This window comes from Eretmochelys imbricata, chromosome 2 (assembly GCF_965152235.1).
Source record: "Eretmochelys imbricata isolate rEreImb1 chromosome 2, rEreImb1.hap1, whole genome shotgun sequence".
In the NCBI taxonomy this organism is placed as follows: Eukaryota; Metazoa; Chordata; order Testudines; family Cheloniidae; genus Eretmochelys; species Eretmochelys imbricata.
The window spans coordinates 233,507,789-233,532,587 of NC_135573.1; the positions used below are offsets into that span (position 1 = coordinate 233,507,789).

General features: G+C 47.1%; 1 protein-coding gene across 1 annotated transcript in view; it reads left to right on the forward strand.

Annotated features, from left to right (window-relative positions):
• Positions 1-23,544, forward strand: part of MSRB2 (methionine sulfoxide reductase B2) — a 51,299-nt gene extending 27,755 nt beyond the window's left edge. The window contains 1 exon segment of the mRNA XM_077808758.1: positions 23,421-23,544. Within this exon segment, the coding sequence (XP_077664884.1) occupies positions 23,421-23,544 (124 nt within the window).
• The last annotated feature ends 1,255 nt before the right edge of the window (positions 23,545-24,799 follow it).

Sequence of the window (24,799 nt, forward strand, 5' to 3'; positions counted from 1 at the left end):
TCTTTTAGTCACATGCTTCCACTGTCCATTTTCTTCACCCAGCAGTCTCCCCTCAGAGTTCTTCGGTCCTGCTTCCATCTGCAAGTCTGAGCTTTTCCCTTCAGCCATCTCGTGTCTTTGCTCCATAATCTGCTCAAACCCCCTTCTAAACTCAACCAGACTTTGCACCTGCATCTCCAAACCTCGGATCTTTTCTTCCATCAGCTCTATCAGGCAGCACTTCATGCAGACGAAACTCTTTCCAGGTACCCGCTCCAGGATCATGTACATACCGCAGCTTCCACACCCAGTCATCTTCATTGTGTCTTCCACTACATGGGTCATTACCACTGCTGCCTCTGTATCTGTCATAGCCTTCCCACCTACATCCTGTTAGTCTGGGAAACAAACTACACCAAAACACCACCACCCACAGCACAAACAAACCCCAAACAAGCACCGCAATACAAACTCCTCCAACAGAGCTCCAGCTCAAACTCCCCTCTTTACAGCTCTGTTTGCTGGCTCCTGTGCCGCTGCAGCTGTCCGTGCCGCTGCCTGACTGGCTGGCTACCTTTATACGACCCCTACTTACACACAGGCATAATTCCTTGCACGTAAATGGCCCTATTGATCTCAGTGGGACCACTTGTGTATACAGTTAAGCATGTGTGTATGTTTTTGCGGGGAAAGGCCCTTTGATTGTAAGCGCCTTGGGGCAGGGAGCATCTTTTTACTATCTGTGTCTACGGGGCCCAGTAGGACTCGGATCCTGATTGAAGCCTCTAATATGAATACATAATAATAATAATTAATAATAATAATTAATAAATGGAAGGTGCTTTTGAAGTGCAATGTGTTATGTATTACAGTGTGGGGGTTGTCACAGAACCTGCACCAGCTTTGTTCCTGAGTATCAGATAAAGGGCAGCTGCACAGCTGAACTGGAAACACTCCGCCATTTTACCAGAACTTGATGTTGCTCCATTTGCCTGTGAAGATAAAATACTTCTAAAACTACTTTTTCATAAGTTATTTGTTTGTAACAATAGTGCATTGTTTTTCTCTCCCCAAATTTTGAAATAAAGTGATTTTATTCTATTTTTTTTCCTACTTCAATACTACTTAAATATTTTAGCATACTAAATGTAACACCTCAAAGCACTTTTAACTCTTAACTAATTAATCTTTACAGCACCCCTGCAGGGCAGGTAGGTGTTACCCATTTTACTGAAGGGAAAAATGAGGCAGAGAAGTTAACTGGCTTGTTCAAGGCCACGAGTGAAGCCAGTAGCAGAGTCAGGATTGGAACTCAGGCATGCCTGGCTCCAGGTTTGTGCTCAGACCCTGCCCCTCCCTCTTACACCTGATTTGTACTTATTTATTATGAGTTCAAATGACAAGAAGAAAAAGTAAAATTAGAACACATTTACTTTAGTAGCTACAATATTCAAACAAAGTTAAGCAAACTCGGCCAAATGTTTGTGCACATAGAATAATACTTACTTGTCCTGTTCTTTGGTGCAAAGGAGGTACAGGCTTGGTTGTGAAATAGGCAGCTACATGGGGGTCCCTCAGAGCATTATAGGGAGGAATTCTACAGCCCAGATTTGGCAGCAAACATCACTTTCCTTGGCACAACCCTCCGTACAGGACACTCCAGTACAGCACATTGCCAAAACGGAGAACATTAGTGACATTTGAACATGCCCAGGGATTTTTTTAGGCAGCGCAGCCGCAAATGGGATTGAAACAGAAAAGTGCAGAGCGAGGCTTGCCAATACGGACCTTTATTTTGGATTTTTCTATGCATTTAGGAATATTATTTTCTCTTTTGCAGTCTGTGACTGTGAGGTCTCGTAAAGACCAAGTTGTGAGTCATCCCGCAGCAATGCCAGCTCTTGGCCCCAGCCAGGAGGACCCGAAGGTAGGCTTTGCCATGCCAGAGCTGATCCAGAGCATACTTAGGCCAGGATTCAGCTCTGGAGGTGACTGTATGTGACACAGTACCAGATGGTAAAAACAGCCCACTTTTGCTCATGGCAGTTTGTGGACTATGCTGGGAGTGCTCAGTTTGTGCCCCTAAGCACTTTTACATTTGCCTGTCATCAAACTTCAGTATCAGCCGTGGGTCTCCCCTGCAGGACCTGAGAGTCCTGCCACCAATCTGCAGGCTGGCCCTTAGTCTGTGCACTTCGATAACTTATTTCTGGGGGGCCAGAGTTGCAGGAATCCTTAGGTGGCAATCGAGCTGGAGCAACTTTCTGTTTCCTGGATTCTGGCTGCAATTGTTGCCAATGGAAGGTCATCTAACCGCAACTGAGAAGGGAATCCTTTTATTTGTACCTGGTACTGTTTTGAAATGGCACAAGTCTGGGGCACTGAAGTGTTTTAGAAACGTGTTCCTGTGATTGTGCCACCTCTTACTTTACACAAGTGATGAGCTAGAACAATGACTATGGGCCTAATGAACTCGGGCTCCGATCACCACACGGAGGCAGGAACTTGCCCAAGGTGTCACAGCAAGTCTGGGACATGAGACATTTATAGTTAAAGAAGGGTCTCTCAAACCATGAGCTGCCTTCTATTTTCCATCTCCTCTCTCCTCTTTTGCCATCCCCTCAGAGCTTCCCCTCCCTCGCTCTGTGCCAAATGTATTCATTCCTCACTCACATCCACTCGGAGACCTTTATCTCGCCCCTTGGTCCTCTGAGCTCCGCCATCTCCAATACCCGAGGTGTGGTGCAGGGGAGGTGGGCATCCATGCAGCTACTCCCCTCAGTCTAAAGAAAAAGAGGACTTGTGGCACCTTGGAGACTAACAAATTTATTAGAGCATAAGCTTTCGTGAGCTACAGCTCATGTCATCAGATGCATACAGTGGAAAATATAGTGGGGAGATTTTATATACACAGAGAACATGAAACAATGGGTGTTACCATACAGACTGTAACAAGAGTGATCAGGAAAGGAGAGCTATTACCAGTAGGAGAGCGGGGGGGGGACGGGGGACGGGACCTTTTGTAGTGATAATCAAGGTGGGCCATTTCCAGCACTTTACAAGAACAGTAGGAGGGGAAATAAACATGGGGAAATAGTTTTACTTTGTGTAATGACCCATTCACTCCCAGTCTTTATTCAAGCCTAAGTTAATTGTATCCAGTTTGCAAATTAATTCCAATTCAGCAGTCTCTCGTTGGGAGTCTGTTTTTGAAGTTTTTTTGTTGAAGAATTGCCACTTTTAAGTCTGTAATCGAGTGACCAAAGAGATTGAAGTGTTCTCCAACTGGTTTTTGAATGTTATAATTCTTGACGTCTGATTTGTGTCCATTTATTCTTTTACGTAGAGACTGTCCAGTTTGGCCAATGTACATGGCAGAGGGGCATTGCTGGCACATGATGGCATATATTACATTGGTAGATGAGCAGATGAACAAGCCTCTGATAGTGTGGCTGCTGTGATTAGGCCCTATGATGGTGGGTGCCCCTGAATAGATATGTGAACACAGTTGGAACGGGCTTTGTTGCAAGGATAGGTTCCTGGGTTAGTGTTTTTGTTGTGTGGCTGCTGGTGAGTATTTGCTTCAGGTTGGGGGGCTGTCTGTAAGCAAGGACTGGCCTGTCTCCCAAGGTCTGGGAGAGTGATGGGTCGTCCTTCAGGATAGGTTGTAGATCCTTAATGATGCGATGGAGAGGTTTTAGTTGGGGGCTGAAGGTGATGGCTAGTGGCGTTCTGTTATTTTCTTTGTTGGGCCTGTCCTGTAGTAGGTGACTTCTGGGTACTCTTCTGGCTCTGTCAATCTGTTTCTTCACTTCAGCAGGTGGGTATTGTAGTTGTAAGAATGCTTGATAGAGATCTTGTAGGTGTTTGTCTCTGTCTGTGGGGTTGGAGCAAATTCGGTTGTATCGTAGAGCTTGGCTGTAGACAGTGGATCGTGTGATGTGGTCTGGATGAAAGCTGGAGGCATGTAGGTAAGTATAGCGGTCAGTAGGTTTCCGGTATAGGGTGGTGTTTATGTGACCATCGCTTATTAGCACCATAGTGTCCAGGAAGTGGATCTCTTGTGTGGACTGGTCCAGGCTGAGGTTGATGGTGGGATGGAAATTGTTGAAATCATGGTGGAATTCCTTAAGGGCTTCTTTGGGTGCTGGAAACGGCCCACCTTGATTATCACTACAAAAAGTTCTCTCCCCTCCCCTGCTCTCCTGCTGGTAATAGCTCTCCTTTCCTGATCACTCTGGTTACAGTCTGTATGGTAACATCCATTGTTTCATGTTCTCTGTGTATATAAAATCTCCCCACTATATTTTCCACTGTATGCATCCAATGAAGTGAGCTGTAGCTCACGAAAGCTTATGCTCTAATAAATTTGTTAGTCTCTAACTTTGTTAGTGCCACAAGTCCTCCTTTCCTTTTTACGGATACAGACTAACACGGCTGCTACTCTGAATCCCCTCAGTCTGGGTCAGTAGCTGCTGCATGTAGTGGGAATGCAGCTGGGTTGCCTAGAGGGCTCATCACCTGGAGCAGTGCTGGACCTCAGATTCCACATGGATCTGACTTTGTGTCAGGAGCTCCAGGCTTCGTGAAGGGCAGGGTGGCAGCATGACAGAGGGTTGATCTCTGAGGTGCAGCTATGCTCACCTAGCTGGCTGTCAGTTTTACCAATTGCTTCAGGCGCCCAGTCTGCTGGGCTTTACAAAACAAGGACAAACACTGTTTACTGTAAAACTGAGAGGCGTAGCCCCTGAAAACAGGAATATTCCCGGTTTTCAGGGACACATGGGTGTCCCATCTCTCACTAGAAACAGCCTGTGCTGGTCACTCCCATTAACCTAGTGTGAAGTGTAGGTAAGAGTCAGTACATCTTTCTTTCTCTGGAAGACGGGGACAGGAATCACTACTAGGTTGGTGGGGCTGGGAGGGGAGACTGGGTGGGGATCGCAAAACATTTTGTCTGCATGGCAGAAAATAGACCCAAGCAAGTCCTGAGGTGAGGGACAGAATCAGAGAGGGAAATGGGAGACAGAACTTTCTCTCCAGAAGGGGACTTGGAATGAAGCATTCAGTATTGGGAAGTTATTGTGCAGCCAGGAGCTGGCACATGGAAAACATCTAGGAAGATGGGATACAGGGATCAGAATGAGCCAGGGGAGTACAGGAGTTGAGGTCTATTTACACTGATGTGACAGAGACTCTTGGGGACATTTATGACACTAGAGTGTCAAGGTTCCTCCCCCACTCTGAACTCTAGGGTACAGATGTGGGGACCTGCATGAAAAACCTCCTAAGCTTATCTTTACCAGCTTAGGTCAAAACTTCCCCAAGGTACAAAATATTCCACCCTTTGTCCTTGGATTGGCCGCTACCACCACCAAACTAATACTGGTTACTGGGGAAGAGCTGTTTGGACGCATCTTTCCCCCCAAAATACTTCCCAAAACCTTGCACCCCACTTCCTGGACAAGGTTTGGTAAAAAGCCTCACCAATTTGCCTAGGTGACTACAGACCCAGACCCTTGGATCTTAAGAACAATGAACAATCCTCCCAACACTTGCACCCCCCCTTTCCTGGGAAATGTTGGATAAAAAGCCTCACCAATTTGCATAGGTGACCACAGACCCAAACCCTTGGATCTGAGAACAATGAAAAAGCATTCAGTTTTCTTACAAGAAGACTTTTAATAAAGATAGAAGTAAATAGAAATAAAGAAATCCCCCCTGTAAAATCAGGATGGTAGATACCTTACAGGGTAATTAGATTCAAAACATAGAGAATCCCTCTAGACAAAACCTTAAGTTACAAAAAAGATACACAGACAGAAATAGTTATTCTATTCAGCACAGTTCTTTTCTCAGCCATTTAAAGAAATCATAATCTAACAAGTGTGCTAGATTACTTACTAAAAGTTACTTACTAAAAGTTACTTACTAAAAGTTACTTACTAAAAGTTCTAAGACTCCATTCCTGGTCTATCCCCGGCAGAGACAGAATATAGACAGACCCACAGACCCTTTGTTTCTCTCCCTCCTCCCAGCTTTTGAAAGTATCTTGTCTCCTCATTGGTCATTTTGGTCAGGTGCCAGCGAGGTTACCTTTAGCTTCTTAACCCTTTACAGGTGAGAGGAGCTTTCCCCTGGCCAGGAGGGATTTCAAAGGGGTTTACCCTTCCCTTTATATTTATGACAAGAGCTGTAGCAGGAGCATATATTTTCCTGGAGTACTGAGGGAACAGGCCCTTTACTAAACTAATTTAAGCTAGAGGCAGGTGTTTGTGCTTGGGAAGATTATGGACTTGACCAGGCTATCTATGACACTCTCTGTTAATCAGTACACCAGGTGCAGAGTGAACCCTTACACGTCCACTGCCCCAGCAATGACCCTCATCCCAATCCAGAAGAATTTCATTCCATGTTTTTGGCTTTACATAATATCTTAGTCCTGGGCCTCTCCTGAATGCATTCATGCTTGGGGTCCATTATGAGCAAAGGTCATTCAACCCTTTTCACGTACGATATGTCTAGCAGAGTGTGCATGAGTTTACGTGGGCCCCAAAGAAGGAGAATGGGGCCTTCATGACACTTCACTTTGGCAATATTCCAAAGAGTCTCTGACTATGGCTTTGCTCGGTAGGACCCTAACAAGGGGATTTTCCAAAAATTGATCACATGTAACTTTCTATGACCTTGGATCCCTTGCCTTATTTTAATGAATGAGCCTCTATTAAGAGCAGGGGGTAAATGTTTTCCCTTTGTTCCTCTTTCAGTTTACAAATTTGTCTTCTTCCATAGCTGTCTGTTAAAAGATTGGTTCTGCCCCTGCTTTCACCTTTGCAGTTTTATTGCTAAGACATAAAACTGAGATCCTGACCACTTGGTGTTAAAGATCCAGGGCTCTTTTTGTGAGGGTGGGCAGGCCAGTTTCCAGATTCCAAACTACTGCCCTGTCTTGCTGTTTCAGTTCGATATGACGTTCTTTGTTTTGCACCCTAAACTGTTGTGTGCTGTTGCTGCACACTGTCAAAAAGCTTCAGCGTTCTGCTGAGTAGTGTGTGAAAGGGACAGCATCTGTTCCTACCTCAGAAGCATGGTTGTGAGGCTTAAGTAGTTGATGTTTGTAAAGTGTTCGATGTTCCTGGATGAAAGGTGCTGTAGAAATGAATGTATTATTATTTCCCGTTGTTGCTCCCTATACTCTGCTCCTCTATTAAAGCTGGATCTCCTTCCTGACATGGTTTCTTTGTTGCAAGGTTTCACCTTCATGCTCTGCAGCTTATGGTCAATTGGGTCTAATATAGCTGAAAAGTATGGGCCAATAAGGATTATGGCCTAACACTCCTTCTTGGCTCTCGCTATTTTAAGACACACCGTGTTCAAGTAAGAGTCGAGCTCCCTGGTGGGCTTTCTTAGAGCACAAAACTCATCAAGGTCAAAGTGTTCACCGCATCGCTGAAGCTCATAATAAGGTGCAATGTTTTATGGTTAATGTCGGGGAAACTTCTAGTGAGAGTCTGTTGTATTTTTTAAATGACTTTGGGCCTGATCTTGTTTCCATTGCTTCAATGGAAACTTTGCCCAAGCAACTGGGGGTCGTGGGAGGAAGGGTAGGAAATCCTCATCTTTGGGTCCACAAGAAAAAAAAATATTTAAAAATTTGTTTTGTTCATTGGCACTTTTCTTTAGAACACAGTAAGCAATATACCTCTAATAAATGGCAAACTCTAGGCAATTGGTGTTCATTCAATGTATTCTCTTTTTCCTCGACTAGTAGTAAGGACCAGTTTCCAATAACAAATATAACATGCAGTAGATTGTTTTAGGGAGACTTTGATACTGTGAAAAGATAACCCAGTCCTTTCCCTGTTGTTTTTAATAGTTATCTTGGGCCAATTTTTTAAAATGGGACTTCTGTTTTGCAGGTGCAATCCAGTACTTAGTTGTCTAAATGCTAGCATTTACTAGTGATGCAATTTTGTTCTTTTGCTTAATTTTGTCCCCCAAATGAGAGGTCCTTTGTTTATTGAGAGAAAAAAAGACAAGTATTGAAAAAAAATCAAAGAAAACACAGTACAAAACAAGGAAAAAAGCAATGTTCATATTTACCATGTTGTTTGGTTTCAAACTGGACACTGGTTATTTAAGGTAATCTGAAAATGCCCTTTTAAAAATCTTATTTAACATTTCAGAATAATCTGGCAATTAATTCATCCCATAAGACAAGACAGAACACAAGACCGCTCTGCCTCTAGGCTTTCAGACCTCCAGTGATATTTATAATGCAGAAGCAGTAGCTTCTCCCTACGGAACGTTGTAATCAGTTTTCTGTTATAAGCCTGGATCTTATTCCTTTCAAAAACCCACAGTAAAGGTCCTTTCCCCACCTAATGTCATACATAGAGCCTGCTACTCACTGGTGCAGATCATCCGCAATTCTCTGCAGCTTCAGAGAAAGTTGCAGGTACTCAACATGGGCCAGCTCCAACACTCATTGGAGTAAATGAAAGCAGTTCCTTCGACCTCAGTGGGACCGGAGCAAGCCCCACCTCTCAGGAACAGGCCAATAGACAATGCTAGTCCCTTAAACAAACTTTAGTCTCTCCTGTGTCCCTTATACAAATGTTATGGCCTTTCTTCAACCAGGTTTTATCCAACCGTATTCCCTTTGAGGCACCTGTTGCCAAGCCCCTCATTGCTAGATCCCGTTAACCTGACACCATTTCTCTTCATACCTTTTCTGATGAACTATGATGCGGGAAAAAAATACAGCCACCCAAAAGAAAACTTGAGACCTGACCCTGCTAACCTGTGTGAGTAGCATTCATCCATGCGTATTATGCCACTGACTGCAGTAGGACTAGTCATGTGAGTAAGGGGTTGGAGGATTGGGCCTTGAAATAGGAACTGGATGAAAATGAAACAAAAAGAAAATGAATGCAAACCACTTGACAGCAGAAGGTCATCAGGAAGCCAAGATGGAAACAGGTGGCCCAGACCAAAGAAAGATCAGGCCACTTTTTTTAAATGCAGATGAAGTCTCCAGGCTAAAGAATTCTCATAAACTTCAGGGCAAAATTATTCAAAAAAGCAGGACAAAAATTTGTAGTAGGAAATTGAAAATAAAATTGGTACAGCCCTACTTACAGTCACTGGGATGAAATCCTAGTATCTCGTGTCCTTAAAGATAGTCCTTATGCATTCATTTGCTAACAATTGAACTTCAGGGTGGAGATTAGAGCAATAGCAGGTGACAGTGTAATTGCTATCAATCTTATATCTGAATCCTCATTTGTCATCTAAACTCACTACAGCTGGCTCTCAACTCTGATTATCTTCATTGCTATTAACTACAGATTCAAAGGAGGTATGGATTTTAGGTCTCTCATTTGCATGCTACCCAAATCCAAAGCAGCCTGTGTGATTTGGAATATGGCAGCAGAGTATACGGGTGCCAGGTTCAGAAGACTAGAGCATGAGGTGAACTATGTAGGATACAGAACTAAGTACCCTTTTCATTCTATTCACAGGAAATCATTCACTGTGCAACTTAGTATTCATTATCTTATCTAGCTAGCTGGTACGAACTTGATTCATCAAGCTAAGAATGACTGAAGGGAGGAATAATACAGACTAAGGAAAATCCATCATCAGGTCTGGTATGGAGCCAGAAAGCAGCAAAAAACTGAGAAGGCAGCCAGGCATTGGAAAACACCAAGCTGGCTTTATTTTTCCATCAGCAAGAATAATAAAGCAAATGAAAACGAATTTCAGAGTCCATTTCAGTGATATTAGTAATAGTGCCTGTTTCAGGGAGTTTTTTATCACAGTGATAAGAGATGCTTTTTTCATTATACCCTTGAGACCAGCTTGAAGAACCGAGGTTATTTCTTTCTCAGTATTTCCAGGAGAGGCCTTCAGAGCTAACCCAAACCTGTTTTCTTCCAAACCTGTTTTCTTCATTGGCTTCTGAAGATAGGATTGCTGAGAAAGGAAAACCACAGCTATTCTGTAACTAGGAATATATTCTGAGTCTGTTTAAATGTACTGCACCTTTGAGTGGAAGGGGATTCCCTGTCTTTCTGCTGAGGGAGATGAGTATGTGGCTTCAGGTGTGTGAACCTGCCACAGGCTGGAATCACAAAGAGGTTCACCTGGCTGCATTCCAGCATTTAAACAGGAAGGTGCCAACCAATCAAGATGACTCCACAGCAGTAGAGAGCACATAGGTACCGAGACAGGCTGTCACAGGTGTGAAGCTATGCAGTGTGGGACAGCAGCAGGAGAAATGCCAGAAGCAGTGATATTCCTGAGATACATTAATGATCTCTTCATACTCTGGACAGATGACCTGAACTCCTTCATCGATTTTCACCACAACTTTAGCAACCACCGTCCCTCAGTCAAACTCTCTCTAGGGCTCTCCCACACCCACATCAAATTCCTGGATACCACGATCAGTTTCAACAATGGACTCCTACAAACAACTATATACAAGGAACCCAGGGATCATGAGACCAACCTTTGCAGATCCAGTATCCAGACCAGACACACCAAGAAATCTATTATCTATAGGCAGGCACTGAGATAACACAAAATATGCTCCCAGGAGAAAGTCTGGGATACACACCTTAACACGCTTAAAATCACCTTCATAGAATCATAGAATATCAGGGCTGGAAGGGACCTCAGGAGGTCATCTAGTCCAATCGCCTGCTCAAAGTAGGACCAATCCCCAACTAAATCATCCCAGCCAGGGCTTTGTCAAGCCTGACCTTAAAAACCTCTAAGGAAGGAGATTCCACCACCTCCCTTGGTAACCCATTCCAGTGCTTCACCACCCTCCAAGTGAAAAAGTTTTTCCTAATATCCAACCTAAACCTCCCCCACTGCAACATGAGACCATTACTCCTTGTTCTGTCATCTGCTACCACTGAGAACAGTCTAGATCCATCCTCTTTGGAACCCTCTCTCAGGTAGTTGAAAGCAGCTATCAAATCCCCCCTCATTCTTCTCTTCTGCAGACTAAATAATCCCAGTTCCCTCAGCCTCGCCTCATAAATCATGTGCTCGAGCCCCCTAATCATTTTTGTTGCCCTTCGCTGGACTCTTTCCAATTTTTGCACATTCTTCTTATAGTGTGGGGCCTAAAACTGGCCACAGTACGCCAGGTGAGGCCTCACCAACAGGGGTGGCAGGTTTGTAGAAATTTTGGTGGTGCCCAGAACCTGCCCCTGCCAAATTCCACCCACCCAAACTCCGCCCCCCACCTGCCTAAGGCTCTGGGAGGGAGTTTGGGTGGGGGGAGGAGGTCTGAGGTGCAGGTCCTGGGCTGGGGCAGGGGATTGGGGTGCAGGAGGGGTGCAGGGTGCAGGCTCTGGGAGGGAGTTTCGGTGCAAAAGGGATGAGAGGTTGGGCTCTGGGAGGGAGTTTGGGTGGGGGAGGGGGTCTGGGGTGCAGGCTCTGGGATGGAGTTTGGGTGCTGGGTGCAGGCTTCGGGCTGAGGCAGGGGGTGGTGGTGCAGGCTCTGGGAGCGATTTTGGGGGCAGGAGAGGATGTGTGGGAAGGGGGTGGGGGTGCAGGCTCTGGGACAGAGTTTGGGTACAGGCTCTGGGCTGGGGCAGGGGGTGGTTGTGCAGGAGGGGGTGAGGTCTGCAGGCTCTGGGATGGAGTTTGGGTGCAGGCCCTGGGCTGGGGTGGGGATGCAGGAGAGGGTGAGGGGTGCAGGCTCTGGGAGGGAGTTTGGGGGTTGGAGGGGGTGCAGGCTCTGAGAGGGAGTTTGGGGGCAGGAGGGGGTGCGGAGGTGAGGGCTGTGGGGTGGGGCTGGTGATGCGGGCTAGAGCAGAGGGTTGGGGTGAGAGCTGTGGGGTGGGACTGGGGGGTTCACAATGCAGGAAGGGACTCAGGGCTGGGGCAGAGGGTTAGGGTGCGGGGGGGTGAGGGTGCTGGCTGGAGCTGGGGATGAGGGGTTTGGGGTGTTGGAGAGGCTCAGGACTAGGGCAGAGGGTTGGGGTGCAGGGGGGATGAGGGCTCTGGCTGGGGGTGCAGGCTCTGGGGTGGGGCAGGGCTGGGGATGAGTTTGGGGTGAAGGCAGGCTGCCCGGGAGCTGGGGCCAGAGAGGAGGACTCCCCCTGCCCTCTCCCCACGGGCAGCAGTGAGCTCTGGGGGAGGGGCCTACATGATGCTTACCATAACATGTGGTGTACCTCATCCAGTGCACTGAATACCTCAATAACACCTTTGTGGGTGAAACTTGACAATCATAATGCTCTTGAATGAACACAGAAAAATGATAAAAAACAAAAACACTCTATCATCCATGAATGGACACTTTTCACACAATAATCACTCCATGTCTGACCTCTCAAACGAAATCTACACAACACCTTCAAAAGACGAGTCTGGGAGTTTAAATTCATTACTTCGCTAGACACTAAAATCCATGGACTCAGTAGAGACACTTATGTTTTATTACAACAATCTGTAACCCACTAACCCTATGTCCTATGACTGCAAAAGTATGAATTGCCTCCTTCATCTTGGATGGTCTCTTCCAACGTGTGTTAACTCCTTACACTAAACAATCTGTTCCACCTTGTATTTAGCTGTCACCCTCCGAGTATCTTGCCAGACCTGAAAAGCTCTGGGTAAGCTCAAAAGCTTGTCTCTTTCATGAACAGAAGTTGGTCCAATAAAAGATATTACCTCACCCCCACTCGTCTCTCTCATATCCTGGGACCAACCCTGCTACAACAACACTGCAAAGAAGCAGAATAGTTAAAATGAAATATAGATGCAGCCACACAAATCTTAGCTTAAAAATACTTATTCCAGAATAAAGTTGTTTCACTTTGACAGTGTGTTGATTAATGCAGGCCAGACAATCCAAAAATGAACTTTTGTGTGTGGATGGCAGGCAACATAGCCCCAAAACTATTACTCAAAAAACTGTCCTGTATAGAGAAGGCTTTAGACCCTGCACCTGCTATCCTTACTCACAAGGACAGTCCCAGTAAAGTCAGAGGGATAATTTGTGTGAGTAGAGACCACAGATCTGAATAAAAGTTACAGGATGAAGCCCTTAAACAGTAAAAGCAAATTAGTTTTCTTTAACATATATATCTTGTTAAAAATCAAACTCAGCTCTGTGTAGCAGGTCTGGCTGTATGCGCCCCACCAATCCGAAGATCTCCTTTCATGCATTCCTCTTCCCAAAGGCTTCCACCAGTTGCTGTGCCCCAAATTGTTTACTAATTCAGCAATTAGTTAGTCAGAACTGCCAGAACTTATACACCATATAAGTCACGTCATTCCTTTCCGACAAACTCTTCAAAACAATATTCCCATGGAGATCAACCAAGACTCCCTGCTATTCCAGAATATACATCTAGTACTATGCTGTACAAGGACCAGGCTCTGCTGGGGCTATGTCAGCCCAGTGGTTCCCCCAATGAAGAACCAGGCATACTGGGAAGGCATTGACATGCTATTTAACATTATAGCAGACCAGGGGAATGAAACAGCCTTGTGCAGCCTATATACCATAGCACAAGTGTTGGAAGAAGGAAGAGGTGAGTGGTGTGGTAATTCCAGGGTAACTCACAAGATGGAGCCAAAGAACTTGTTCAGAGTTTGCTTTTTGAGGCCACTTTTGTATGTTCTGTTTCTGTATTTGATAAAGAGGCAAATGACAACAAATCAGTTATAAGCACAGTTTCCCTTTGCTTTTGAAGATGCCATGCTGTCATTCTAGCATGTTGTAGTCTGATAAGAATACAGTGTTCGTATTGCATAGCTAAACCCATCTATCTTCCCTTCCTTACTTTATTTTACGTTGTCATTTACAAGCAATATTTTTTTCCAAAAACAAACCAGCAGGGGAGATGTGAGATGAAGGTATTTAAATCAGGGGAGAACACTTAAGAAAGCTGAAATTTTGGATGAAATGTTCCGTCTGCCTCCAATGTATCAGATACGTTTATAAAATTCAATTCTTTCCCCTAGTTAGGTTTTTTCCAGCATGCCTAAAACTATTTTAAACTGAGTGGTCAGTCTCTACAGTTGCACACACATCCCCTCCAGCCATCACAGCTGACCCAACCCAGGCTATATAGACTCTGGACATATTTTAATGTAAGCTATTGCTTCCTTTACTTAGGCTGAAGAGGATCGTCCTCCCCAGACAGTCCCACTGAAGTCATATACTAACTCATGGAGTAAGGTACTATTTGATGTGAGTGAGAGGGACAGAATATGGCCCATAGTGTCCGTCAGCCCAAAGTACTTTACAAACTGTGGGGCAAGTCCTGCCCAACTCCTCGCACCTTACACACACACGCTCCTGTTTACATGGACAGCCAAGGCTAAAAAGCAGTGGAATGGTCATGATTGTATTGCAGGGGGGAACATGAAATGGAAAGGTTATACAAGGAGAGTTCACATAGCCCTGTGAGCCAGGGCACCTCTCTCCACAGCCGTGTGAGAGGTCTGGGGGAAGGCAGGTGGGTCTTGAGCTATGCGGAATCAGTGTCCGAAACCCTGCTTGGGGGCCTTATAATGGCCTGCCACTGCTACCGTAGCCTAGACACTGCACTAGCAACAGCAAAGCGACTGTGTGGCTGCTCTGCTCCTTGGTTCCAGGTTGAGGAGAAAGATTTTATTCCCCTGTGTAACACCCAGTGACCTGTGAAAAGAATTTGGCTGTCACTGAATCTAGCAGCCCTGAGGTGCAGCCACCTCTGCGATGGAGGCCAGCCTGAGAAGTTTTGGCTAAGGACACTAAGGCAAAGCTTGTGCTTATGAAAAGTGACCCGCTGCTTGTCAGAGGGTGGGGATGGATGGCAGGAGAGAGATCACTTGATCATCACCTGTTAGGTTCACTCCCTCTGGGGCACCTGGCATTGGCCACCGTCAGTAGACAGGATACTGGGCTCGATGGACCTTTGGTCTGACCCAGAAAGGCCATTCTTACGTTCTTATGACATGGAATCTTTAACATCCAAGTGGATCAGAGAGATGGCCTCAGAATTTAAGGCTTCTTCTGATAGATCCCAACATGGTCAATTTATCTCTAGGAGGTCTCAGTTACCACTGCCTAGATTTGAACCTGTGGTCACTGAGTCATCCCTGCTAAGATATAATAATGTGTTTACACAGTTTCTTGCATCCAAAAGTGTTACAAACTTTAATTGCTCCACTGGGACAGTACCAACTGTGCTCAGGCATCGCTTCACCCACTGCTGAAATGCATCCTCCTCTGGACCAAAATATAGTTCTTTAGCAATGCACAGCAACACAACATACCAGTGTCTGGCAGGCGGGAAGATACTGTCAGCACCCTTGTATCTAACCAGGCTATATACTGATATGTTACAAAGTGATTGCTTCATTTGAGGTGTGAACTGGTAATTTGTAATGCTTCAGCCAAGCAATAAGGTGGTGTGGCTGGAACAAATTCATTTTTTAAACAAAATTCTTCTCCACCCCCCAAATGACAATAGGCCGCAAACATACTAACTGTGTCACAGACCCTCCAGAAGACAAAGCACGGGCCTTCATAGAATCCTGCACAAGCTGCAAAATCTTGGCTGCAGTTTTGGATTCATTTCCATGAACTGAATTGAATCAAAGGGCTATTTCTAAAGCTCTCCAAGCCTAATTTTACATGGCATGTGCCCATTTGACAATTGCCTAGGAGGTCCCAGTGTGCTTTTCAAATTCAGAGCAAAAAAGAAAAAAAAATCTTTGGGAGTGGCCCCAAGAGTCTGTCCTGGGACAGACCACATTCAATATGGCAACTGTAAGGAGGTGGGGCGGGGTAGTGACAAAGATCCCTTTGGAACCATGATTTCAAAATGCCAGTGTGGTGGCTAACCTCTTGGCCAACGTGCTGGATATTGAATTGGGACCACCACAGCTAGAAGTATCTGATCAGCTTCTACAGCTTGAGGTAAACAGTCAAGGCTCTGTAGTTGGGGACTACAACAATTCATATCCCCTGCAGATTGTCAAAGAGGGGGACTGTAACACACGAAGCAGTGGGTTACAACAGCACTGGATGAAGCTAGGGAATACTAGATACAATCAAATTCTTATGAAATTATTTATTGAGCTCATTTTCAACTAACAAACTAGCGGATAGGTTTGGAAAATCTCTCTTATTCTAGTTAAGGTTGCCCAACACTTTCAACTGTAAGACCTTCTTTCAGCTGCTTATAGATTTGCCTAACTGTAATTGTTCAGGATGAAATTTTCCATAGCAGGCGTCTGTCTGGGCAAGCAGGCAGATGTTCGGTAAGAGACTGGACTGGGATAGGCTGGAATGAAAGGCAAGAAGGCTCTGTAGCCACTAGAACACTCTCCCTTCCAGAATTTGGAATGAAGCCCAAGAGTGAGTCCCACCATTCCTCTCCTATCAGAAAATAGCCGTGAAACCGACTGGCAAAAAGCGTCTGTCTCATCCCCTTCTGGCAGCTGGCCCACAAAGAGGACAGTCTATTACTGGTGCCAGTTACTGCCCTTAGCTGAAATGGCAGAGGTCTGTGTGATGGAGCTAAAGGTTCCAACCCTGCTGATGAACCCTGTGGAAGTCATTATGACTCCACATGATGGAATTTCTATTTTTTCAGTTTGTTTATTTAAAAACCTAGGGAAGTTACACAGGCCACTTTAATTTTAGTATTCCTTAACTTTGGAGTGCTTAACTTTGCAACCTTAAGCTTCTTTTAACATCCTTTTTTGTGTGTAATTGTTGATAAGTTGGATACAAATCATAGCTAAAACATTTAACAGGGTTCAGGATCACACAACTTTCCTAAAGGAAAAACCTAGTGAATGAGTCCACTGTACAACAGACCTCATTGCAAAAAGTGTGAGTATGTTTGTTGGGGGGGAGAGGCTAATGGTTTGGGCAAGGAACTTTGGGACACAAGGTGAGTGCCTTTGGGTTAAAAGAGCCCTAAATGTCAATATTTAGTTCTTGAAGGATGGTAGTTTATTATTGCTTTGATAAGTAAAACAAGATAAAGTGTACACACAGAAACAAAGCAAAATATTTGGCTTTGAGAGTCAGGCTTCCTTCAGCTGTCAAATTTGGCAGCTCTATGGCCTGTATCAAAGACCTTCTTTCCCCTCAACAGCTAGGGAGAGGGAGTTGCAGCAACAGCATTGCTTCTGTCTGTATTTTCACATGGCCACTAAGTGACAGGGTGTTCATCCTATTGCAGTACGATGGAAACAGATGACTTTTATAACACACAGTACAGAATGGTCAGCATGCCTTGCTCTTAAAGTCAACCGAGAAGCTTTCTCTGAAAACAATACGGTGTTTAAAATATTCAAGATCCAAAAATCAGTTGCAGAATATTTGTGCAGCTGTCAAAGGGATACCAAAACCTACATTTTAAAACCAGCTTGAAATAATTTCCTGCTATTTTAACTAGCAAAGATTGGATGAGTTCAAAGTTCTGGTTTCCCTGCAATAGCTGAAGGCATTATACCTAACACAAATCTGGGAAACTGCTGTGGATTAGGTGTTAGCAATGTCACTTACCATTACACAAGGAACACTGCACCCTGCAGTTCATGTCTTCACCGGAGGAAAGCTTCCTGGGTCATTGGCACTTTGGCCAAAAATGTTCAACCCTGGGTGCCTAAAGTTAGGCCCTTAAATCCACCTAAATATGGAATTAAATATTTAAAATCCACCTAGATATAACAGTGGCCTGACCTTCGAAGGGCCTGAACACCTGCGGCTCCCACTGAGTTTAGAAACTATTCTGAAGAAGAAAGAATGGCCAGAAGTGACAGAAAATAACTAGAAGGCTGTAGGAAACTGTTAGATTTGCATTTTAAAACTACAGTTGCATCTGGAAAATGTAGACCATCTGAGAAGTCAGGATTATCTCTTACAAGATGTAAGTTATGGATCCCCAGGGGTGGAAGGAAGGATTTCATGCCAGTCAAGGTTGATCATTAATTCCAGTTGAATTTCACATTACTTGAAGAAAAAGATGCCTGCATTGCCCTTGATGAGAAAAGAAGCAGGGTGTAAACTCTGCAGGGTCTGTTTCCTTGAGGCCTCTGGCTTAATCACTCGAAGATCCACCCTGTAATCTATCCATTCAGGCTGCAATGGAAAATATGTCCTTGACATCACTCTTTACAATTGAGTGAACAGTCTCCTAAATCTGACCAACTGAGAGGGAGGAGAGCAGTCCAAAGCCTAAGGGGAGATCATTATCAGGATGCTTATGCCACACATGTAGCAAGAACACTAGGAAGGAAATTCAGAAACCCTGAACTCCCAGTGCAATAAGCATGCTTAAGATGCTGTACTTTGACCTCTGGAGAAGGGCCATGGTACAGAAATGCCTCAGAGACATGGCATTGGGAACTGGATCCTCTGATATCTCTTTACCGGTCCAAACCATCATTCTGGACCTCAACACTGCTGAGCTTTGTGGACAGTTCAGATCCAGCTCTAATTATCATGATTTCTGATTATAATGGGGGTGGAGTAGAACCCGGAATCCAAACTCCCTTGAGCTTTGATGGAATGGCAGACTCTGAGCTGGATCTAGACCTGAATTTTGTGGCTGGACCCGCTTTCTTTAATAGGGCTTAATGAAAATCCTGGATCTGAACCACCGTGATCTTTCCAAATTTTGTGGCTCAGACCCATCTCTACTTATATACCACTTCAAAGCACTGTAGATACGTTAATTAATTAACTCATTAGAAAGAGCTGGCAGTACCAGAGATTCATCACCCAAAAATATGCCTCCAGATACATTACTGTCAGGTGACAGTTATTTAGTCCTAGACAATTACAAACACATAACTGAAGAGATGCCAAGCATCTGAAATATGGGGAGCCAACATCACCACCGTTCAAAGAAGAAAGGAAAACACAGTGTGTGAAATCCCAGGCAGAGACACTAGGAATGCAGGCTATGAGCTGTAAAGACCTGCAGAGGATTTGGAATGAATTTTGGCACCTTATAAAGGGGGCACTGGAGTCACACTCATTCCCCCCAAGACTTCATATACCGACACGGAGGGCCAGCTATAGCTGCCCCAGCCACCCAGCCCTAATGATAGGGTCCTCATTCACAATGAGCCGGTACAGTCCCACCCAGACAACATTAGGGGACAAAAGAACAAAATAAGTGTTAATTTTCCTACAGTACATCATCATGGTGATCAGGAACAGGTGGCATGGGATAATTCTGCTGCCATCCCTGAGGCTTGTGTGATAAAATACTGTAGCTCATTTTGATGCAATTATTATTTCATAACCGCTTGTGGTGCAGAACGAGGTGCAGATTAAGGCAAATATAGTGCACGTTACTAGTAGAGGAATTACTCCTGTAAATTCTTGTGTGATACAACTCACAAATTATGGATCAGCTAGAGGAAACCATAACTTACCCATTTCTCCCATCTTCACCAATCATATTCAGTTTTCTGTTTATTTATAATAAATATCAAAGTTCTTGGATTTTAGATGAGAACGAGCCTTCTCTGTCTAAGCTTACACTCTTCTGTGTGGCATGTCTGCATAACTTTTGAGATGCAGAAGGGAGAAATGGCCACAAGCAGAACTCGGATACCCCACAGGGATCTTGATCTCCTGCAAGGAGTGCAGCTTTCAATTATTTAAAAATCCATCATGATAATACTGATATTTGTAAATAGGCCAGACACCTTCCATGTGCCCCTTCATGGGCTAGGGTCACGCTACAGGCAGCCTGCCTCAGCTTCCCTTCTCGGACTGTTCAAATAAAAACTTCATCCAAGTAATTTCTTGGTCAAAAATACCCCTTTTGGAGGCTGGGTTTATTAATATAAATAAATCTCAAAATCCCAAACAAAGTCCATCCAAAAGCTCAGCCAAAACAAGGGTTTCTCTTCCTCCTTCCAGGCATTCCTGCTGGGGCCTTTCCTGCTTTGCCAGGCCACTCTTAGGCTCTATCTGGCTGGAGTCTAAGGCCTAGCCTACACTAGGAAATTAGGTCAGAGCTGTAAAACATCCACACCCCTGAACCACACAGTTAAACCAACCTAATCCCTGGCGTAAACAGCACTAGGCTGATGGGTGAATTTGCCTTTTGACCTAGCTACTGCCTCTCAGGGAGATGGGGTACGTACTCCAGCTGGAGAACCTCTCTCGTTGGCATAGGTAGTGTCTTCACAGAAGCACAGCGTTTTACATGTAGACAAACCCTAAGTCCTAACTCCCAGGATGTTCAACTGGAGCCTGCTCACTCCTAGCAGGCTCTGATCCCTAAGCATCCCATCCTTATTGCAGCCTCCCCTGCTCTTTACAGACCAATCACCTGACCTTTCCCGGATGTGGCTCCTTTGTAAGCAGGGTTGGCTCCACCTGCCCTAGGTGGGGACATGGGCTGGCGGGGCTGCTTGGGCCCCCCCACACCATGGGCAGATGGAGGGTCCGCTGCAGCTCCCCACAGTTGCCACCCAGCACTTATAATGGCCGGGCTGCGGCTCCGAGGCCCCACCGGCTGGCCGGAGCCAGGTCAGAGAGAAATGTGCAGGCAGCTGTGGGGGGCCTGGGTCCTTCCACCTTCCATGGGCAGGGGACTGCTGCTTTTGCCTCCACCTTGGGAATGGGCCCCCAGTTTCCCCACTTTTGGGAGGGCTCTGGCACCTTTGCTCTGGGCTGGGGCTTGGGCTAGTGGGGGCCAGCCTGCAGTCAGGGAGTCCGAGCAGCTGGAGCTGATGCTTGCGCTGCCCGCCCACCTGGCGCTCAGGGGCTGGGAGCACTGGGGTCCGCGCTGCCTGCCCGTCCAGCTCTGGGCTCTGGCTGGGGAAGGGGCCCGGGGCAGAAGGGGCAGGCCAGCTGGAAGCTAGCCTCCCCAAGCCCACCGTTCACCCGCCGCCCATGTTCTCAGGAAAATCTTCCTAACTGTAAGAACAGTTGGACAATGGAACAGACTGCCTAGGGAGGTTATGGAAGCTCCTTCACTGGAGGTTTTCAAAGGAGGCTGGATAGCCATCTGTCTTGGCTGGTTTAGACACAGCAAATCCCGCATCTTGGCAGGGGGAGTAGACTAGATGACCCTTGCGGTCCCTTCTAACCCTATTGTTTTATGATTCTACAGCTACATTCACTCTTGTACTGCTTTAACTACTTAAATAGAGCAGTGGGACCTTTGTGTGTAGACAAACCCTAATTGCAACATGTGTATATGCAGCACGGGTTTGTCATCATGTCCCTGATTTATTTAATAGCTGATCACAAATATGGAGGGCTCAGTCCTTCAAGCCCTTACTCACTCTACATGAATAGTACTGTTGAAGCAGAGGGTTGCACTTGCCTGAATATGGGTTTGCAAGATTGGGATCATATTCTTTTATGGCCCAACTCTCCCACCTTACTCATGCTGAGTAGTACCTAGTATTTGCAGTGGAACTACTCACCGCATAAGGGATTACTCAATGTAAAGGTGTCAGAGCTGGGCCCATAATTATTAGGGAATGTAACAGAAGTATGGTAGCAGTTAAAAACAAAAAATTAAAATCAAAGGCACACAAGCCCCTTTCCAGCTGACACCCTTCTTTTTGTCTATCCATTTGATGTCTCATTTTTTAAAATGTTCAGCACGTGTTTACATTGTTTCAATTAATGTTGCCTATCTTGTTTTCTGTAATTTTTTCTGCTCTTATCACAATGATCTTTTTCATTTTTTAAAATCCTTCCTAATTTGTGATCAACTGGGACAGGACTGAGTTAATATTTCTGAGGCTCTACCATGGAGTGACCATCCTCCCCAACAGTGCTTTGGGGATATCTTTAAGGAAAGGACTGCTTATTAAAATATGCCATTTACGAAATGGTTTCTTTGTGGTCTTGGCGGCTCAAAAGAGTAGGGAATCTGGCAGAATGGCTTACGTGTATTTAAAGCAATTTCATGCTGCTAGCATTTACTAATGCTAAGTTTAGCATTAATGGTAGGGAGAACTAACTGGAAAGGTACATTTTCAGCCTCTGTTGCTGGAACAACTGTCCTGGTTATACGACCTTAAGATTCAAGGGAAACACCCACTTGCTTCCAAGCCTGTTGGTGTCTGTAGGCACTGACTGTGCTGTATAAACGCTGGTACCTTTCCCGAAGCTGGTTACATTTCCCTTGTGCGCCCTCTAAAGAAAGCTCGCTTTCCAAGTTCTTGCTTGTTGCCGCACTTCCTTCCTCTGTACCCTGAGGAAGATGAAGGCAGACGCTGGGGAAAACAGATGGGAAAACAATCGACCTGCCTCTGACGCCGGACAGGCATTTTAGAGCTGTTACATTAAAGTCTGTTTTGGAGCGTGTCTCTCGGTCTCTCTATTTTGTAGGGAGCACAGTGGCTGTGTCTTCTTCAGCCGTATTCTAGGGGGTCGGATGCAGCCCCCACAAAAGATTCTCCCAGCCAGGACAGATCAACTCACCCGCCCGGTTCCATTCACGATCTCAAAAGAACAAGAGACGTGCGGTCGCCCGTAGCCAGACCGTTTCACACCATTAACGGAGAGGCAAAGAGAGACTCGCACGCAGCACCCTCCAGGCTGGGAGACGCGCGTTTTCCTCGTCCGTTCTGTGCAAAGGCTCTTTGATTAGGCAATTCTCCCCCCCCCCCCAATAGCTTGACATCCTGCTACTAAAAAGGACTCCTATGCAAGCAGCCCCCTCTGATCCGCATCTTGCTGTGGTGGCCGGTCCCCAGCTCACTCCTTCACTCCGCTTCCCGCAGGAAGCAAGGAAAGCCCGAGCCATCGTCCTCCTGCCCTCGGCAGTTTTAGCGAGAGAGACACACCGAGCTTCCCCCACCCCGAGGTGCCCTGCCCTGTCTGTGCAGCTTGTCAGCCCTGTGCAGCTGCGGCTGTCGGCGCCCCGTTACCTCCCTCGCGGCGAGCGGAAGGGCGGAGAGGGCTAGCGACAAATCCCACTGTTTGCCCCCCGCACGCTGTCTCTTGCCACCGCTCCTTGAACTAAGCTATTCTGGTTGATTTAAATGATATTAGCTTTTAGCCCGGGCATTGTTAGACCCATTTAGAAGCCGAGAGCCCAGTAAATTGTTTATGGAAAAGCAGGCAACTTTCTGCTCTGCCAAGCAGGTGTCTGACATTTTTAGCCCACGATTGGTAAATGTACCAGGAGACCGAAAATCAGCCCCCCCCCCCCCCCCGCGCGCTATTGTGGAAAGCAGCCGCTAACAAAAGCCAAAGTGGCTATTCAAAGCGCAGCCTTTCAGCGTGTGGCATTGCTCCGTGGGTTTTCAAGCACGCTGGAACACTCCGCAGATACCTGTTGGAGGTTGAAAACACATGGAAATCGTCGGGGAGCGACCATATAATTTGATTTGCCAGGCACTCTGCGGAGCGATTGCACATCATTTATAATGGTCATTGAGCATTTTGCTTAATTGTGTCTCTTTTTGTAAAGGCGGCCCAGCCCCCTCCTGGCGGCGAGGCGCACAAGTGGTGAGATTCCCATGGACTGCTCCGTCCTGCAGCTTTGCAGGCAGACAAACGCGGGCCTGGGGCTGGTTTGTTCCCAAGCCCTGTGAGCGGGGCGCTAATGGCTCGCGGCTGAGAAAAGGGCCCAGGTACGAGCTCGCTGCTTGAATCCCTTCCATTCACAACCGGCAGCTCTTGCAGGTGCTGCCTTTTGAAACTCCCATTAGGCCGGCGCTGTTCACTTCTGGGGGTGGGTTTTTTTTGTGCATGGAAGAATAGGTCTGATTATTCGGGGGCGGGGGGGGCACCATGCCGCACCCGGGCTGGCTGGTTTACTGCGGCCACTAACGAGGCGTTTAATGAACTCCGGGTTGCACTATAGTCTGCGCTGCCAGGCGCACCCGAAGCCCGCGGCGCGCAGGTGAGGCCGTGCCCCGGGCGCTCCGAGAGGTGGCGCCCTTCTCCCCGCGAAGCGCAGGACGTGGTCGTGCGGCTGCCCTGGGGTCCGAGCGGCTGGGCTGCGGGGCGGGGGCGCGGAGCAGAGGCTCGTGCCCCCCACCGGGGGGGGCTGGGCAGCCCGAGTCAGCTGGGGGTTCTCCGAGCTCTGGCTAGTCTCTGTGCCCGGGGTAGTTTGCAACAGCCCGACACGCTCGTGCATTTCCCTCCAAAGCAGCTCTGCAGCCTGCCCGCCGCCACCCCAGGCCGGCGCTACCAGGGGGCGCGCTAGGCTTGTTCTCTGGGGGCCCGCCGGCCCGTGGGTGGGCGGAAGGGAAGGCGCTGGGCGCAGCCCTGCAACGCGCCCCTCAGCCCCGGCTCGTGGCGCCGCAGAGCCCCGGGCTCACCCCCGCCCAGGCCCCTCGTTTGCACGGAGGCGGTGGCGCGGCTGGGGTGAGGCCTCCTGCCCTGCGCTTTGCACGCCCGGCCCGGCCGCCATCGTGACCACGAGCTCCCGCCCGGGGAACGCTGCTGCGGGGCCTGCCCTGCATACACCAGCGGGGCCCCCCCGGGCCCAATGCGCTGCCCGGCGCGGGCTCGGGGGGCTGCCGGCTGGGGCATCCCTGTGCACCGGGCCACTGACGTGCCTCGGCGCCCGCGGATCGATGGCTCCATCTGTCACGGGGCCGGGGCGAGGCGGGGCGGGCGCCCCCCTCCCGCGAGCACAAGTGTTGGGATTCCCATGCGCGGGGCCCGGTCTGGGGGTGGGGGGCTGGCAGGCGCCGTGACCTCCGCGCTCTGCGCCTGAAAGCGCCGGACAAGAGGCTGTTTACGGCGCATTGCCGGCCCCGAGGCCAGGTACCAGCTCCTAGGCTCGCTGCTCTTGTGGCGTTATTTATTGCCCGGGGGGGTTGTGTCCCGATCGCCCCG